At 40.0% G+C, this 20,502-nt stretch overlaps 1 protein-coding gene across 1 annotated transcript in view; it reads left to right on the forward strand.

The window, feature by feature from the left end:
- Nucleotides 1–1,268: 1,268 nt before the first annotated feature.
- TBC1D20 (TBC1 domain family member 20) overlaps nt 1,269–20,502 on the forward strand; it is a 33,543-nt gene continuing 14,309 nt past the window's right edge. Inside the window, exon 1 of the mRNA XM_036924796.2 lies at nt 1,269–1,486. Coding sequence (XP_036780691.1) covers nt 1,417–1,486 — 70 coding nt within the window. The 5' untranslated portion in view covers nt 1,269–1,416. The remainder of the gene's footprint in view (nt 1,487–20,502) is intronic.

Below are 20,502 nucleotides of genomic sequence, written 5' to 3' on the forward strand. Positions count from 1 at the left end.
TTTGCATTAAGGGGGCTATGTAAATTGATACTTTAAATTCTTACAATTTTGAGAATTCTAATATTCTTGTACTAATTAAAAATGTGTATTTGAATAATGGATTTAGACTTGTGATTTCAAGTTGAAATCTTACTAAATTTGTATTGACACATTTAAAAGAACTCATGATGCATATATTTGTAAGTTTTATTTCATACAAGAATTATGTGTAAAGACTCAAAAGGCTTTGTTAGAAAATTGTACTTAGAAAAGGAAAGTGAATTATTAAATTTATAAATGCAGTTTCAGATGTTCAAAGGAATTTAATTAACCAAGTTTATTAACTAGATTATGAATGGAATTGTAAGATTTGTCAGTTGCGATTAAGGAAGAGCTAGGTTTGGGGATTTCTAATTTTAGCATAATGAATATTAGTTTTAGTAATCAAACTAAGAGTCATCTTTTCGCTCATGAAAGCTACTCAGAGGAGTTTTTGAAAAAGGATTTACAATGTAATGGTGGACCATGGAACCTGGGTTGAAAGAATGAGCATGAAACCAAGAGGGGCCAATAGTAATGAGTTCCATGGAGGGTAAGTCTTGGGAGAATTAAGAACTCCACAAACCAGAATCATGTAAACTTCAGAGTAGGGAGCAACAAGCTTTAGAGAATAGGAAGGTGGGGGCATTTTCCGGCCACAACAGCAGAGATGGGACAGAGGGAATGTGTGGCCTATTGGACAGAAAGGACTGTCATTGGAGAAGAGGTCAAAGACCCGATAGACAAAAGTTCGTTTTGAATGAGTGGCCATTTTTTTTGTATAACTGAAAAGGGGCGCTGCTCACATAATCGTCTATGTGAAATGTTCCTCCTGGCTTTCTGCAATGCACAACCTGCGCAGCCTTATGTGGTGGTTGCGCTAAACCTTTAAGTCGTCAAGTATGATGACAGGAGTACGTGTGGGGAGGTGAGCCAGAAGTTAAAAATCCTTGGTAAGCAAAAACAACTCATAATTGGAGAGTAGTTACATATGCTTTGCAGTGTTATAAGCATTTACTCAACAATCCTGTGAGTTGAGTCCCTTCATCAGTTTCATCAGTGTCGTTTCACAGATAAAAAGAAAAGAAAAGAAAAAAAATGTGGGCTCAACACACCTGTCCGAGACCCCTCCCTGGTGGGCTCCGGACGCTCTTTCCTCTCGCCGCCTAGGGCGCCTGCGCGCGTACCCCGGCGACTGTCGCTCGCCCTGCGTAGAGGACGGTCACGTACCAGCGCGGGGGCGGAGCCCGAGCGGGGACGCCTACGCGCCTGTGCGCCGCGGGCTGAGCGAGCCGATCCTCCCCAGCGGAGCCGGCGCAGGGTCCCGAGGCCGCAGCCGCGTCTTCTTTCGGCTCTGCTACCAGCCGGGGCTCGGGCCCGGGCCCGGGCCCCCGGGACATGGCCCTGCGGAGTGCACAGGGAGATGGCCCCACCTCCAGCCGCTGGGACGGCGGCGCGGAGAAGGCAGGTACGGAAGGCGGCCGGGCGCTGAGAAGCGGCCTGTGAGGACGGCCTGAGGGGCAGGGACAGCCCGAGGGGTAGGGGGCAGCGGCGCGGGAGAAGGGGCGTCCGAGGGGGCCGCAGGCTGTGGGGCCCGAGACGGCCGCGCGGGGCGCTCCCAGGACCGTGTGCCGGGGTCGGGACGGCGGGAGAAGAAAGGCTGAAGGGCCCCCGTTACGTCCGAAAGGGAAGAGAAGTGCTCGAAATTGGGGTGTCAGCGGATGCTGAGGAGACCAGAGGAGCCCTGGTGGTTGACTAGCGTGGGAAGGACGAGGCGGCGCATCCGCGTCCGGCTTCGTCACCTCTGGAGAGAATTGGGTCCCCCAGAGAGCTGAGGCCGAGCCTCACCCCCGCCTGACACTGTCCGCCCACGTCCGCAGACTCCTGGTGCCTACTCCCTATTTGTAAGGCAGATTTCCCAAACTTCATTAATCTGTCGCGGTTTTGATCTACGCGGTGTATGTGTACCACCGGTTTCTTTTAATTACCATAAAATCCAGCTTTTTAAAGCGCCACGTCAGTGGTTCTCAGCACATTCACAAGCTTGTGCAACCATAGCCACTGTCTAATTCCAGAATATTTCTGATTCCAAAAGGAGCCCAGCACTCCCTATTCCCCAGTCTCCACACCTCCTGGTAATCACTAATCTACTTGCCGTCCCAATCTTGTGCCACCTAGTTTAATGTTATTTAGTTGTGTTGAAAGTGACTCTACTTTTTATAGTTTAGTACTAAACAGTAATTTCTATGAAATCGTGGTTTTGTTGTACGGTATGTTTTTGAATATGCCTTACAGTTAATCCATGACAGTTAAAGTTATTAATGTTTACCCTGTACAAAGTAAAATACTCTTTTTACCCCTGGGGAAGACTCAGGTAGCTTTCCCGCTTTTCCATGCTTTGATGGGTGATGCCCATAATAAAACCAACCACATATTGAACCCACATATTTAGATGAAGCACCTGGTATCCACATCTTGTTTCTGTGAGCTCATTTTCCCTTATCCCCCTTTTCTCCTCTTCTAATCCTGGGTGGAAGTGGAGCTCACTCCTCGTATTACTTATCTGGGCCCTTTGGCCTTGTAAGCCTTTGCTGGTGTTTGTATGACATCTGTCCTCATGGCATTAACAGTGCCCCAAGTAATATGAGTCTTGTGACCTGTTGTAGTGCAACTGTGCCTAGGTTGAGAGATTTTACCCCCCACCCCTCAATTTCCTTGATTGGTGCTTCTCTGGGTGAAAGGGGAGGGGATTGGTTGTTTTTCCTATTTCCTTTTCATTTTGTTTTTAATCATATTGGAGTATTTTTGGCAAAGTTACTAATACTAGAAGCCCTCTTTTGTGGAGTTTATGATCAGATTGGTTTACTCTTGAGAATATTTTTCTCCATTGGTGGTGTAAAGCAGTCTTTCTTAGCAGTCCTTTTCTTTGTTTCTGGTAGTTAATGAATATCTGCTAATTTAAGTACTGTTTATTGAAACTAATTAGGACCTCCAAAAACAGAGGCTACTTTGTTTTTTTTAAAAATAGGAACCTTACTCAATAAGATAAGACTTTTCCTCTCCCACTGTTTTTCTCTAATACAAATAAATACAAAATTGAAACATAAAGTTTAAAGTTAATTTTCAATGTCAACATCAGGAGTTCAAGGGATGGAAGACGGGGTGTGTCTGGAGGGATCTCTCCCCCTCTGACTGGGTCTTCCATTGTTGTAAAGCTAGTGTTGCTTAGTTTAGCTTATGTTTAAAATCTGTAAAGCTTTCTTGATAAACTTAAACCAAATAATCAGTATGGAATTTTGTATTCTCACATAAGATTCCATTATTAAGTGTGTAGACCATTTACTTGATCCAAGTCACTAATCTGTGTTTTGTTGATTTGAATAAACTTCTAGAGATAGCATAGCTAGTACTCATGTTTACTCATTGTCCTTTCCCTATATATCATATTTCCCAAGCCAGATGCTTTTGGAGATACCTGTTACTCTGAGGCGGCACAAATCTTTACCTGGATTCTGTAGGCAGAGTTGGGAGACGTTTGAGACAGTAATGGGGTCAGCCTTTTTTATCTGAACTGCAAAGAACTACTACTTCAGTATCCCTTGTTAAAATTAAAGTGATCGTTTTAATGTAGAGCAGGCCAAGTAGTACCCATGTCATTTCTTTTTCTTTTCTTGAATGAATTACTTTTCAGGCATCTGGGGTTTATTCATAGCAGTATCATATTTTGCAGCCAGCTGTAGGATAGTTGTTTCATTCTGGCAGGATTATGATCAAGACCTCTGCTATAAAGGAATTTGGAAGGTATCAGCTTTGGAATATATAATACATCTCTCTTACAAGTGGGGCAAAAAGAAATTAGAGAAGAAAGAAATCATGGGGATTTTGATTACCTCTATGCTACCTCCAGATGAAATGTGGACTTTTATCCCAAGCCCAGATACAGCATTCTCAAGTCCAGAAATGTGTCCCACCCCAAAACCCATATATAAAACTTACTGTAAAACAGGTAGTAGATAATAATTTTAATTTTTTTCTGAGCATCCCAAAATAGCTCTATGATTTTTTTCTTTCTTAGATGAAGAAGATATGTGAGTCAGTTGTTCAGTGAGACTCTCTTAACCTTTTCTCCCTCATTGTCTGGTCTAACATATGGCCTTATCACTCTGTAATCTATACATCTCTAGCTCCCTTGAGTTTTGTTTTCTCCTCCCGTTTTACATCACAATGAGAGCCTATATATTAAATGCAGTAAATATTTGGGGCAGGTGGGTAGCACACATAGGAGAACCTTCCTAATCTGCCATTAACATTTAGTCACTAGAATATGGGATTGATATTGGAGCCTGAAAGGACAGCAGCTAAAATCCACATTTGAGCAGCATGCTGCTCTGGGAAGTACCAGTAGCTTTAGAAAAAGGCCAAAGAGTCTACAAATCTATTTAGAGGTATGCAGTGAGCCTGTTCTTAACAGTAGCTTGGGGAAAATACCATTTTACTACAGACCAATTTTTCCAGAGGAAAAAAAGCTGGCCTAAACTATTTATTCTGTACATACATACTGAATTCTCACAGAGTACAAAAATGAGAAGATAGTAAATTTTGAAATGTAGGATTAAAAATAGAATCAAAACAGAGAAATAAGTATTGGAGCTATGGTTTTGGGTTCAGAATTACTTAAGATTCTGGAAGATTATTTGTCAAAACCAAATGGACAACATAGTACTGGAAGTTCTAGCCATGGCAGTCAGACAACACAAAGAGATGAAAGGCATCCAAATTGGTAAGGAAAAAATTAAACTATCACTATTTGCAGATGATAGGATATTATATGTAGAAAACCCTGAAGACTCTACCAAAAAATTATTAGAACTAATTAATAACTGAATTCAGCAGAGTTGCAGGATATAAAGTTAATACACAGAGATCTGTCACATTTCTATATACTAACAATGAACTAGCAGAAAAAGAAATCAGGAAAACAACTCAATTTACAAGTTCATCAAAAAGAATAAAATACCTAAGGAATAAACCTAACCAAGGAGGTGAAAGACCTTTACTCTGAAAACTATAAGATACTCATGGAAGAAATTAAAGAAGATACCAATAAATGGAAATCTATCCTGTGATCATGGATAGGAAGAATTAATATTGTCAAAATGGCCATCCTGCTGAAAGCAATTTACAGATTCAATGCAATCCCTATCAAAATACCAACAGCATTCTTTCTTTTTCTTTTTTTTTTGTAGATAATTATTTTTTATTGAAGGGTAGTTGACACACAATATTACATTACATTAGTTTCAAGTGTACAACACAGTGATAAAACATTTGTATACATAATTCTAGGCACCAGCTTTCACCCTACCAAGCTGTTACAATATCTTGACTATATTCCTTATGCTATACATTATATCCCGGTTACTTATTTATTTTACCATTGGAAGTCTGTACTTTTTTTTTGTGAGGGCATCTCTCATATTTATTGATCAAATGGTTGTTAACAACAATAAAATTCTGTATAGGGGAGTCAATGCTCAATGCACAATCATTAATCCACCCCAAGCCTAATTTTCGTCAGTCTCCAATCTTCTGAGGCATAACAAACAAGTTCTTACTTGGAGAATAAATTCTTACATAGTGAATAAGTTACATAGTGAACAGTACAAAGGCAGTCATCACAGAAACTTTCGGTTTTGCTCATGCATTATGAACTATAAACAGTTCAAATATGAATACTCATTTGGTTTTTATACTTGATTTATATGTGGATACCACATTTCTCTCTTTATTATTATTATTTTTAATAAAATGCTGAAGTGGTAGGTAGATACAAGATAAAGGTAGAAAACAGTTTAGTGTTGTAAGAGAGCAAATGTAGATGATCAGGTGTGTGCCTGTAGACTATGTGTTAATCCAAGCTAGACAAGGGCAATAAAACATCCATGTATGCAGAAGATTTCTCTCAGAACGGGGGGGTGAGGTTCTAAGCCTCACCTCTGTTGATCTCCAATTTCTCACCTGATGACCCCCCTGCGACTGTGCCTGTCTTAGGTTGTTCCTCCCTTGAGGAATCTTACCCGTCTCTGGCTAACCAGTCATCTTCCGGGGCCATACAGGGAAATGTAAAGTTGGTAAATGAGAGAGAAGCCTTATTGTTTGAAATGGTTAGCTTTTTATTTCTTTGCATATTTATGCCCTGTAGCTTCTATGCCCAGCATTTGTCTTGAGGTATCTTTACCACTTGGAAGAATTATGATACTCGGTAAATTAGATATGAGGCACGAATTCTATTTAAGGGTTGTAATTAGGAAGGAAGAAGAAAAGCTATAGAAGTAGCAGGCAGAAGAAAACATGGGAAGATTGATTATTTCTTTGACATATCTTCTTGTAGAGTAACTTCAGCATGTATAGGTTTTAAGCTACTACTTAAATTGCGCACACACATTAACATAATAGGTGTATAGTTACATAACCAAAGCATATCTGTAATTACCAGCCATCTCCAGTGAAACCAAGAAAACCAGTTAGGCACCTTAGGCATTTGTGAAAACTTATCTATGATATGGTGGATATTGTCCAACTGAACTTGAACAGTCTGAGAGAAATCAGACAAATTAAAACAACCCATTCCTGGGGAATGTTCACATCCCTTCTGTTCTTTTAACAGTAAATAGTCTGTAGTTGTAAGATTTTGGAGCGCTACAATTTGCACTTCTCCTAATTCTTGGTTGAGTTCCAAAAGTATAGATCCAGTCAAATTTGTTGTTTTACTGTATGCACAGGCCAGCTTAGATATCTCCTTCATTCCCATGGCAAGTCCAGGAGCTGGTGGGATGAGTGCATCTACAGCTGTAGCAGTGTGTGGATCTTTGTTGGGGTTTTTTGATGATCATCTTCTGGCATGAGTCTTCCAGAGACTGCTGATGTTGGAAGTTCTTTTTCATATCATATCTTAGTTCATTTTCGGGGTAGCCCAATTAGGCTTTGATCCTCTGTGTAAACACAAACAGACCCTTTGCCTACACTTTTATATGCCCTTTATAGCCTTGTGTAGAACTCATTGGAGGTTACCACACAGGAACTGCCCTTTTTTTTTGTTTGTTTGTTTTGTTTTTGGTATCACTAATCTACACTTAGATGACGAATATTATGTTTATTAGGCTCTCCCCTATACCAGGTCTCCCCTATAAACCCCTTTACAGTCACTGTCCATCAGCATAGCAAAATGTTGTAGAATCACTACTTGCCTTCTCAGTGTTGTACAGCCCTCCCTTTTCTCCTACCCCCCCATGCATGCTAATCTTAATACCCCCCTACTTCTCCCCCCCCTTATCCCTCCCTACCCACCCATGCTCCCCAGTCCCTTTCCCTTTGGTACCTGTTAGTCCATTCTTGAGTTCTGTGATTCTGCTGCTGTTTTGTTCCTTCAGTTTTTCCTTTGTTCTTATATTCCACAGATAAGTGAAAACATTTGGTATTTCTCTTTCTCCGCTTGGCTTGTTTCACTGAGCATAATACCCTCCAGCTCCATCCATGTTGCTGCAGATGGTTGGATTTGCCCTTTTCTTATGGCTGAGTAGTATTCCATTGTGTATATGTACCACATCTTCTTTATCCATTCATCTATAGATGGACATTTAGGTTGCTTCCAATTCTTGGCTATTGTAAATAGTGCTGCGATAAACATAGGGGTGCACTGATCTTTCTCATACTTGATTGCTGCATTCTTAGGGTAAATTCCTAGGAGTGCAATTCCTGGGTCAAATGGTAAGTCTGTTTTGAGCATTTTGATGTACCTCCATACTGCTTTCCACAATGGTTGAACTAACTTACATTTCCACCAGCAGTGTAGGAGGGTTCCCCTTTCTCCACAGCCTCGCCAACATTTGTTGTTGTTTGTCTTTTGGATGGCAGCCATCCTTACTGGTGTGAGGTGATACCTCATTGTAGTTTTAATTTGCATTTCTCTGATAATTAGTGATGTGGAGCATCTTTTCATGTGTCTGTTGGCCATCTGTATTTCTTTTTTGGAGAACTGTCTGTTCAGTTCCTCTGCCCATTTTTTAATTGGGTTATTTGTTTTTTGTTTGTTGAGGCATGTGAGCTCTTTATATATTCTGGACGTCAAGCCTTTATCGGATGTGTCATTTTCAAATATATTCTCCCATACTGTAGGGATCCTTTTTGTTCTCTTGATGGTGTCTTTTGCTGTACAGAAGCTTTTCAGCTTAATATACTCCCACTTGTTCATTTTTGCTGTTGTTTTCCTTGCCCGGGGAGATATGTTCAAGAAGAGGTCACTCATGTTTATGTCTAAGAGGTTTTTGCCTATGTTTTCTTCCAAGAGTTTAATGGTTTCATGACTTACATTCAGGTCTTTGATCCATTTTGAGTTTACTTTTGTATATGGGGTTAGACAATGGTCCAGTTTCATTCTCCTACATGTAGCTGTCCAGTTTTGCCAGCACCATCTGTTGAAGAGACTGTCATTTTGCCATTGTATGTCCATGGCTCCTTTATCAAATATTAATTGACCATATATGTCTGGGTTAATGTCTGGATTCTCTAGTCTGTTCCATTGGTCTGTGGCTCCTATCTTGTGCCAGTACCAAATTGTCTTGATTACTATGGCTTTATAGTAGAGCTTGAAGTTGGGGAGTGAGATCCCCCCTACTTTATTCTTCTTTCTCAGGATTGCTTTGGCTATTCGGGGTCTTTGGTGTTTCCATATGAATTTTTGAATTATTTATTCCAGTTCATTGAAGAATGTTGCTGGTAGTTTCATAGGGATTGCATCAAATCTGTATATTGCTTTGGGCAGGATGGCCATTTTGACGATATTAATTCTTCCTAGCCACGAGCATGGGATGAGTTTCCATCTGTTAGTGTCCCCTTTAATTTCTCTTAAGAGTGACTTGTAGTTTTCAGAGTATAAGTCTTTCACTTCCTTGGTTAGGTTTATTCCTAGGTATTTTATTTTTTTTGATGCAATTGTGAATGGAGTTGTTTTCCTGATTTCTCTTTCTGTTGGTTCATTGTTAGTGTATAGGAAAGCCACAGATTTCCGTGTGTTGATTTTGTATCCTGCAACTTTGCTGTATTCCGATATCAGTTCTAGATGTTTTGGGGTGGAGTCTTTAGGGTTTTTTATGTACAGTATCATGTCGTCTGCAAATAGTGACAGTTTAACTTCTTCTTTACCAATCTGGATTCCTTGTATTTCTTTGTTTTGTCTGATTGCCGTGGCTAGGACCTCCAGTACTATGTTAAATAATAGTGGGGAGACAGCCATCCGGGCCAGAGCGCAGACACAGTATAAGCCCAGGGGGCCCTGGATACTGGGAGAACAGGGGGTAGACCTCAGAGCGGGTGCTGAAGCTGATGCCCCTGTGACAAAGAAAAGCGGGGGCTTTTTTTTGAAAGTCTTAAAGGGACAGGGACTTAACAGCTTGACGGAAACAACCCAGGTCACAGTACAGCAGCTGGAAATTACAGGGAAAACCGGGTGCACTAACCCCCTGGGCAACAGCTCTGAGACCCCTCACGGAGGCAAACAGTCAAGCAGCCCCCCCATCCATCACCCCACCGGGCGCTGCGAAAGCAGAGAAGCAGCCTGAGACAAATTCCGCCCACAGAAAGGGAAATTTCTCCCTTCCGGCCAGGCAAGACACAAAGACCCACTCTACACGCAATTACCCAACACAAGCCACTAGGGGTCGCAGTTGCCCCAGTAAAGAAAGGCCAGTAGTAAGTGAAAATTTTGGCCCTCCCAGCTGACAGTCAATAGCACCTGTCAACATGAAAAGACAAAAAAATATGATTCAGACAAGACTAACCCAGACAGCTTCGGCATCTGCTACATCTTCCCCTGAGAAGGAATCTGGGGAGATAGATTTAGCCAGTCTACCTGAAAAAGAATTCAAAACAAAAGTCATAACCATGCTGATGGACTTGCAGAGAAATATGCAAGAACTAAGGAAGGAGAATTCAGAAATAAAACAAGCTCTGGAAGGACTTCAAAACAGAATGGACGAGATGCAAGAGACCATTAATGGACTAGAAAACAGAGAACAGGAACGCAGAGAAGCTGATGCAGAGAGAGATAAAAGGATCTCCAGGAATGAAAGAATTTTAAGAGAGCTGAGTGATCAATATAAAAGAAACAATTTAAGAATCATAGGCATTCCAGAAGAAGTAGAGAGAGAAAAGGGGATAGAAAATGTCTTTGAAGAAATAATTGCTGAAAATTTCCCCAAACTAGGGGAAGAAATGGCCTCTCAGACCACAGAGGTACACAGAACTCCCATGACAAGGGATCCAAGGAGGGCAACACCAAGACACATAATAATTAAAATGGCAAAGATCAAAGACAAGGACAAAGTATTACAAGCAGCCAGAGAGAAAAAAAAGGTTACCTACAAAGGAAAACCCATCAGGCTATCATCAGACTTCTCAACAGAAACCCTACAGGCCAGAAGAGAATGGCATGATATACTTAATGCAATGAAACAGAAGGGCCTCGAACCAAGACTACTGTATCCAGCACGAATATCATTTAAATATGAAGGAGGGATTAAACAATTCCCAGACAAGCAAAAGTTGAGGGAATTTGCCTCCCACAAACCACCTCTACAGGGCATCCTACAGGGACTGCTCTAGATGGGAGCACTCCTAAAAAGAGCACACAACAAAACACCCAACATATGAAGAAGGGAGGAGGAGGAATAAGAAGGGAGAGAAATAAAGAATCATCAGATTGTGTTTATAATAGCTCAACAAGCGAGTTAAGTTAGACAGTAAGACAGTAAAGAAGCTAACCCTAAACCTTTGGTAACCACAAACTTAAAGCCTGCAATGGCAATAAATTCATACCTTTCAATAATCACCCTAAATGTAAATGGACTGAATGCACCAATCAAAAGACACAGAGTAATAGAATGGATAAAAAAGCAAGATCCATCCATATGCTGCTTACAAGAGACTCACCTCAAACCCAAAGACGCGCACAGACTTAAAGTCAAGGGATGGAAAAAGATATTTCAAGCAAACAACAGAGAGAAGAAAGCAGGTGTTGCAATTCTGGTATCAGACAAAACAGACTTCAAAATAAAGAAAGTAACAAAAGACAAAGAAGGACATTACATAATGATAAAGGGCTCAGTCCATCAAGAGGATATAACCATTATAAATATATATGCACCCAATACAGGAGCACCAACATACCTGAAACAAATATTAACAGAACTAAAGGAGGAAATAGAATGCAATGCATTCATTCTAGGAGACTTCAACACACCACTCACTCCAAAGGACAGATCCACCAGACAGAAAATAAGTAAGGACACAGAGGCACTGAACAACACACTAGAACAGATGGACCTAATAGACATCTACAGAACTCTACATCCAAAAGCAACAGGATACACGTTCTTCTCAAGTGCACATGGAACATTCTCCAGAATAGACCACATACTAGGACACAAAAAGAGCCTCAGTAAATTCCAAAAGATTGAAATCCTACCAACCAACTTTTCAGACCACAAAGGCATTAAACTAGAAATAAACTGTTCAAAGAAAGCAAAAAGGCTCACAAACACATGGAGGCTAAACAACACGCTCCTAAATAATCAATGGATCAATGACCAAATCAAAATGGAGATCCAGCAATATATGGAAACAAATGACAACAACAACACTAAGCCCCAACTTCTGTGGGACGCAGCAAAAGCAGTCTTAAGAGGAAAGTATATAGCACTCCAAGCATATTTAAAAAAGGAAGAGCAATCCCAAATGAACGGTCTAATGTCACAACTATCGAAATTGGAAAAAGAAGAACAAATGAGGCCTAAGGTCAGCAGAAGGAGGGACATAATAAAGATCAGAGAAGAAATAAATAAAATTGAGAAGAATAAAACAATAGCAAAAATCAATGAAACCAAGAGCTGGTTCTTCGAGAAAATAAACAAAATAGATAAGCCTCTAGCCAGACTTATTAAGAGGAAAAGAGAGTCAACACAAATCAACAGTATCAGAAATGAGAAAGGAAAAATCACAACAGATCCCGCAGAAATACAAAGAATTATTAGAGACTACTATGAAAACCTATATGCTAACAAGCTGGGAAACCTAGGAGAAATGGACAACTTCCTAGAAAAATACAACCTTCCAAGACTGACCCAAAAAGAAACAGAAAATCTAAACAGACCAATTACCAGCAACGAAATTGAAGCGGTAATCAAAAAACTACCCAAGAACAAAACCCCCGGGCCAGATGGATTTACCTCGGAATTTTATCAGACATACAGGGAAGACATAATACCCATTCTCCTTAAAGTTTTCCAAGAAATAGAAGAGGAGGGGATACTCCCAAACTCATTCTATGAAGCTAACATCACCCTAATACCAAAACCAGGCAAAGACACCACCAAAAAAGAAAACTATAGACCAATATCCCTGATGAACGTAGACGCAAAAATACTCAACAAAATTTTAGCAAACCGAATTCAAAAATACATCAAAACCATCGTACACCATGACCAAGTGGGATTCATCCCAGGGATGCAAGGATGGCACAACATTCGAAAGTCCATCAATATCATCCACCACATCAACAAAAAGAAAGACAAAAACCACATGATCATCTCCATAGATGCTGAAAAAGCATTTGACAAAGTTCAACATCCATTCATGATAAAAACTCTCAGCAAAATGGGAATAGAGAGCAAGTACCTCAACATAATAAAGGCCATCTATGAAAAACCCACAGCCAACATTATATTGAATAGCGAGAAGCTGAAAGCATTTCCGCTGAGATCGGGAACTAGACAGGGATGCCCACTCTCCCCACTGTTATTTAACATTGTACTAGAGGTCCTAGCCACGGCAATCAGACAAAACAAAAAAATACAAGGAATCCAGATTGGCAAAGAAGAAGTCAAACTGTCACTATTTGCAGATGACATGATACTGTACATAAAAAACCCTAAAGACTCCACCCCAGAACTACTAGAACTGATATCGGAATACAGCAAAGTTGCAGGATACAAAATCAACACACAGAAATCTGTGGCTTTCCTATATACCAACAATGAACCAACAGAAAGAGAAATCAGGAAAACAACTCCATTCACAATTGCATCAAAAAAAATAAAATACCTAGGAATAAACCTAACCAAAGAAGTGAAAGACTTATATTCTGAAAACTACAAGTCACTCTTAAAAGAAATTAAAGGGGACACTAACAGATGGAAACGCATCCCATGCTCATGGCTAGGAAGAATTAATATCGTCAAAATGGCCATCCTGCCCAAAGCAATATACAGATTTGATGCAATCCCTATGAAACTACCAGCAACATTCTTCAATGAACTGGATCAAATAATTCAAAAATTCATATGGAACCACCAAAGACCCCGAATAGCCAAAGCAATCCTGAGAAAGAAGAATAAAGTAGGGGGGATCTCACTCCCCAACTTCAAGCTCTATTATAAAGCCATAGTAATCAAGACAATTTGGTACTGGCACAAGAACAGAGCCACAGACCAATGGAACAGACTAGAGAATCCAGACATTAACTCAGACATATATGGTCAATTAATATTTGATAAAGGAGCCATGGACATACAATGGCGAAATGACAGTCTCTTCAACAGATGGTGCTGGCAAAACTGGACAGCTACATGTAGGAGAATGAAACTGGACCATCGTCTAACCCCATATACAAAAGTAAACTCAAAATGAATCAAAGACCTGAATGTAAGTCATGAAACCATTAAACTCTTGGAAGAAAACATAGGCACAAACCTCTTAGACATAAACATGAGTGACCTCTTCTTGGACATATCTCCCCGGGCAAGGAAAACAACAGCAAAAATGAACAAGTGGGACTATATTAAGCTGAAAAGCTTCTGTACAGCAAAAGACACCATCAATAGAACAAAAAGAAACCCTACAGTATGGGAGAATATCTTTGAAAATGACACATCCGATAAAGGCTTGACGTCCAGAATATATAAAGAGCTCACACGCCTCAACAAACAAAAAACAAATAACCCAATTAAAAAATGGGCAAAGGAACTGAACAGACGGTTCTCCAAAAAAGAAATACAGATGGCCAACAGACACATGAAAAGATGCTCCACATCGCTAATTATCAGAGAAATGCAAATTAAAACTACAATGAGGTATCACCTCACACCAGTAAGGATGGCTGCCATCCAAAAGACAAACAACAACAAATGTTGGCGAGGCTGTGGAGAAAGGGGAACCCTCCTACACTGCTGGTGGGAATGTAAGTTAGTTCAACCATTGTGGAAAGCAGTATGGAGGTACATCAAAATGCTCAAAACAGACTTACCATTTGACCCAGGAATTGCACTCCTAGGAATTTACCCTAAGAATGCAGCAATCAAGTATGAGAAAGATCAGTGCACCCCTATGTTTATCGCAGCACTATTTACAATAGCCAAGAATTGGAAGCAACCTAAATGTCCATCGATAGATGAATGGATAAAGAAGATGTGGTACATATACACAATGGAATACTACTCAGCCATAAGAAAAGGGCAAATCCAACCATTTGCAGCAACATGGATGGAGCTGGAGGGTATTTTGCTCAGTGAAACAAGCCAAGCAGAGAAAGAGAAATACCAAATGATTTCACTCATCTGTGGAATATAAGAACAAAGGAAAAACTGAAGGAACAAAACAGCAGCAGAATCACAGAACTCAAGAATGGACTAACAGGTACCAAAGGGAAAGGGACTGGGGAGGATGGGTGGGTAGGGAGGGATAAGGGGGGGAGAAGTAGGGGGGTATTAAGATTAGCATCCATAGCGGGGTGGGAGAAAGGGGAGGGCTGTACAACACAGAGAAGACAAGTAGTGATTCTACAACAGGTTGCTACGCTGATGGACAGTGACTGTAAAGGAGTATATAGGGGGGACCTGGTATAGGGGAGAGCCTAGTAAACAAAGTATTCGTAAGTATTCGTCATGTAAGTGTAGATTAATGATTAAAAAAAAAAATGCAGTTCCTATGTGGTGACCTCTAATGAGTTCTACACAATAATATAAAGGACATATAAAAGTGTAGGCAAAGGGTCTGTTTGTGTTTATACAGAGGATCAAAGCCTAATTTGGCTACCCCGAAAATGAACTAAGAAACGATATGAAAGAGAACTTCCAACATCAGCACTCTCGGGAAGACTCATGCCAGAAGATGATCATCAAAAAACCCCAACAAAGATCCACGCACTGCTACAGCTGTAGATGCACTCATCCCACCAGCTCCTGGACTTGCCATGGGAATGAAGGAGATATCTAAGCTGGCCTGTGCATACAGTAAAACAACAAATTTGACTGGATCTATACTGTTGGAACTCAACCAAGAATTAGGAGAAGTGCAAATTGTAGCGCTCCAAAATCTTACAACTACAGACTATTTACTGTTAAAAGAACATATGGGATGTGAACAGTGCCCAGGAATGGGTTGTTTTAATTTGTCTGATTTTTCTCAAACTATTCAAATTCAGTTAGATAATAACCATCATATCATTGATAAGTTTTCACAAATGCCTAGGGTGCCTAACTGGTTTTCTTGGTTTCACTGGAGATGGCTGGTAATTACAGGTATGCTTTGGTTATGTAACTATACTCCTATTATGTTAATGTGTGTGCGCAATTTAAGTAGTAGCTTAAAATATATACATGCTGAAGTTACTCTACAAGAAGATATGTCAAAGAAATAATCAATCTTCCCATGTTTTCTCCCGCCTGCTACTTCTATAGCTTTTCTTCTTCCTAATTACAACGAATTCTTAAATAGAATTCGTGCCTCATATCAAATTTACCGAGTATCATAACTCCTCCAAGTGGTAAAGATACCTCAAGACAAATGCTGGGCATAGAAGCCACAGGGCATAAATATGCAAAGAAATAAAAAGCTAACCATTTCAAACAATAAGGCTTCTCTCTCACTTACCAACTTAACATTTCCCTGTGTGGCCCCGGAAGATGACTGGTTAGCCAGAGACGGGTAAGATTCCTCAAGGGAGGAACAACCTAAGACAGGCACAGTCGCTGGGGGGTCATCAGGTGAGAAATTGGGGATCAACAGAGGTGAGGCTTAGAACCTCACCCCCCCTGTTCTGAGAGAAATCTTCTGCATATGTGGATGTTTTATTGCCCTTGTCTAGCTTGGATTAACACATAGTCTACAGGCACACACCTGATCATCTACATTTGCTCTCTTACAACACTAAACTATGTTTTCTACCTTTATGTTGTATCTACCTACCACCTCAGCATCTTATTAAAAATAATAAAGAGAGAAATGTGGTATCCACATATAAATCAAGTATAAAAATCAAATGTGTATTCATATTTGAACTGACTGTTTATAGTTCATAATGCATGAGCAAAACCAAAAGTTTCTGTGATGACTGCCCTTGTACTGTTCACCATGTAACTTATTCACTATGTAAGAATTTGTTCTCCATGTAAGAACTTGTTCGTTATGCTTCAGAAGATTGGAGACTGACGAAAATTAGGCTTGGGGTGGATTAATGATTGTGCATTGAGCATTGACTCCCCTATACAGAATTTTATTGTTGTTAACGACCATTTGATCAATAAAAATGAGAGATGCCCTAACAACAACAACCAAGAAAAAGTACACACTTCCAATTGTAAAATAAATAAGCAACCGGGATGTAATGTATAGCATAAGGAATATAGTCAAAATATTGTAACAACTTGGTATGGTGATAGCTGGTACTTAGAATTATCATGTATATAAATGTTGAATCACTGTGTTGTACACCTGAAACTAATGTAATGTAATACTGTGTGTCAACTACCCTTCAATAAAAAATAATTATCTAAAAAAAAAAAAACAAAAAAAAAAAAAAAAAAAAAAAAAAAAAAATATTGTAACAACTTGGTATGGTGATACCTGGTACCTAGAATTATCATGTATATAAATGTTGAATCACTGTGTTGTACACCTGAAACTAATGTAATGCAATACTGTTGTCAACTACCCTTCAATAAAAAATAAAAAAAAAAAAAATAATAGTGGGGAGAGTGGGCATCCCTGTCTAGTTCCCGATCTCAGAGGAAATGCTTTCAGCTTCTCGCTGTTCAAAATAATGTTGGCTGTGGGTTTATCATAAATGGCCTTTATTATGTTGAGGTACTTGCCCTCTATTCCCATTTTGCTGAGAGTTTTTATCATGAATGTATGTTGAACTTTGTCAAATGCTTTTTCAGCATCTATGGAGATGATCATGTGGTTTTTGTCTTTCTTTTTGTTGATGTGGTGGATGATGTTGATGGACTTTCGAATGTTGTACCATCCTTGCATCCCTGGGATGAATCCCTCTTGGTCATGGTGTATGATTCTTTTGATGTATTTTTGAATTCGGTTTGCTAATATTTTGTTGAGTATTTTTGCATCTACGTTCATCAGGGATATTGGTCTATAGTTTTCTTTTTTGGTGGGGTCTTCGCCTGGTTTTGGTATTAGGGTGATGTTAGCTTCATAGAATGAGTTTGGGAGTATCCCCTCCTCCTCTATTTTTTGGAAAACTTTAAGGAGAATGGGTATTATGTCTTCTCTGTATGTCTGATAAAATTTTGAGGTAAATCCGTCTGGCCCGGGGGTTTTGTTCTTTGGTAGTTTTTTGATTACCTCTTCAATTTCGTTGCTGGTAATTGGTCTGTTTAGATTTTCTGTTTCTTTCTGGGTCAGTCTTGGAAGGTTGTATTTTTCTAGGAAGTTGTCCATTTCTCCTAGGTTTCCCAGCTTGTTAGCATATAGGTTTTCATAGTATTCTCTAATAATTCTTTGTATTTCTGTGGGGTCCGTCGTGATTTTTCCTTTCTCGTTTCTGATACTATTGATTTGTGTTGACTTTCTTTTCTTCTTAATAAGCCTGGTTAGAGGCTTATCTATTTTGTTTATTTTCTCGAAGAACCAGCTCTTGGTTTCATTGATTTTTGCTATTGTTTTATTCTTCTCAATTTTATTTATTTCTTCTCTGATCTTTATTATGTCCCTCTTTCTGCTGACCTTAAGCCTCATCTGTTCTTCTTTTTCCATTTTCGATAATTGTGACATTAGACCATTCATTTGGGATTGCTCTTCCTTTTTTAAATATGCTTGGATTGCTATATACTTTCCTTTTAAGACTGCTTTTGCTGTGTCCCACGGAAGTTGGGGCTTAGTGTTGTTGTCATTTGTTTCCATATATTGCTGGATCTCCATTTTGATTTGGTCATTGATCCATTGATTATTTAGGAGCGTGTTGTTAAGCCTCCATGTGTTTGTGAGCCTCTTTGCTTTCTTTGTACAGTTTATTTCTAGTTTTATGCCTTTGTGGTCTGAAAAGTTGGTTGGTAGGATTTCAATCTTTTGGAATTTTCTGAGGCTCTTTTTGTGGCCTAGTATGTGGTCTATTCTGGAGAATGTTCCATGTGCACTTGAGAAGAATGTATATCCTGTTGCTTTTGGATGTAGAGTTCTATAGATGTCTATTAGGTCCATCTGCTCTACTGTGTTGTTCAGTGCTTCCGTGTCCTTACTTATTTTCTGCCCGGTGGATCTATCCTTTGGGGTGAGTGGTATGTTGAAGTCTCCTAGAATGAATGCATTGCAGTCTATATCCCCCTTTAGTTCTGTTAGTATTTGTTTCACATATGCTGGTGCTCCTGTGTTGGGTGCATATATATTTAGAATGGTTATATCCTCTTGTTTGACTGAGCCCTTTATCATTATGTAGTGTCCTTCTTTATCTCTTGTTACTTTCTTTGTTTTGAAGTCTATTTTGTCTGATATTAGTACTGCAACCCCTGCTTTCTTCTCGCTGTTGTTTGCTTGAAATATGTTTTTCCATCCCTTGACTTTTAGTCTGTACATGTCTTTGGGTTTGAGGTGAGTTTCTTGTAAGCAGCATATAGATGGGTCTTGCTTTTTTATCCATTCCATTACTCTGTGTCTTTTGATTGGTGCATTCAGTCCATTTACATTTAGGGTGACTATTGAAAGATATGTACTTATTGCCATTGCAGGCTTTAAATTCGTGGTTACCAAAGGTTCAAGGTTAGCCTCTTTAGTATCTTACTGCCTAACTTAGCTCGCTTATTGAGCTGTTATATACACTGTCTGGAGATTCTTTTCTTCTCTCCCTTCTTGTTCCTCCTCCTCGATTCTTCATATGTTGGGTGTTTTGTGCTGTGCTCTTTCTAGGAGTGCTCCCATCTAGAGCAGTCCCTGTAAGATGTTCTGTAGAGGTGGTTTGTGGAAAGCAAATTCCCTCAGCTTTTGTTTGTCTGGGAATTGTTTAATCCCACCGTCATATTTGAATGATAGTCGTGCTGGATACAGTATCCTTGGTTCAAGGCCCTTCTGTTTCATTGTATTAAATATATCATGCCATTCTCTTCTGGCCTGTAGGGTTTCTGTTGAGAAATCTGATGTTAGCCTGATGGGTTTTCCTTTATAAGTGACCTTTTTCTCTCTAGCTGCCTTTAAAACTCTTTCCTTGTCCTTGATCTTTGCCATTTTAATTATTATGTGTCTTGGTGTTGTCCTCCTTGGATCCTTTCTTTTGGGGGTTGTGTGTATTTCCGTGGTCTGTTCGATTATTTCCTCCCCCAGTTTGGGGAAGTTTTCAGCAATTATTTCTTCTAAGATACTTTTCATCTCTTTTCCTCTCTCTTCTTTTTCTGGAACCCCTATAATACGGATATTGCTCCTTTTGGATTGGTCACACAGTTCTCTTAACATTGTTTCATTCCTGGAGATCCTTTTATGTCTCTCTATGTCAGCTTCTATGCGTTCCTGTTCTCTTTTCCATCAATGGTTTCACTTCCATCAATGGCCTCTTGCATCCTATCCATTCTGCTTATAAACCCTTCCAGAGTTTGTTTCATTTCTGCGATCTCCTTTCTGGCATCTGTGATCTCTTTCCGGACTTCATCCCATTTCTCTTGCGTATTTCCCTGCATCTTTGTCAGCATGTTTATGATTCTTATTTTGAATTCTTTGTCAGGAAGACTGGTTAGGTCTGTCTCCTTCTCTGGTGTTGTCTCTGTGATCTTTGCCTGTAGCTTTGCCTTTTCATGGTGATAGGAATAGTTTGCAGCGCTGGGACGAGTGACGGCTGGAAGAACTTCCTTTCTTGTTGGTTTGTGGCCCTCCTCTCCTGGGATAACAGCGACCTCTAGTGGCTTGTGCTGCGCAGCTGCGCGTAGACAGGGTTTCTGCTTCCTGCCCGGCTGCTATGGAGTTAATCTCCGCTGTTGCTGTGGGCGTGGCCTGGCTCGGGCAGCTGCTCCAAAATGGTGGAGTCGCGTTGGAGCGGGAGCGGCTGGGAGGCTATTTATCTCCGTAAGGGGCCTCCCTGCTCCCTGCAGCCCAGGGGTTAGGGTGCCCAGAGATCCCTGGATTCCCTACCTCTGGATTAAGTGTCCCGCCCTGCCC

This window comes from Manis pentadactyla, chromosome 5, assembly GCF_030020395.1.
Source record: "Manis pentadactyla isolate mManPen7 chromosome 5, mManPen7.hap1, whole genome shotgun sequence".
NCBI lineage: Eukaryota > Metazoa > Chordata > Mammalia > Pholidota > Manidae > Manis > Manis pentadactyla.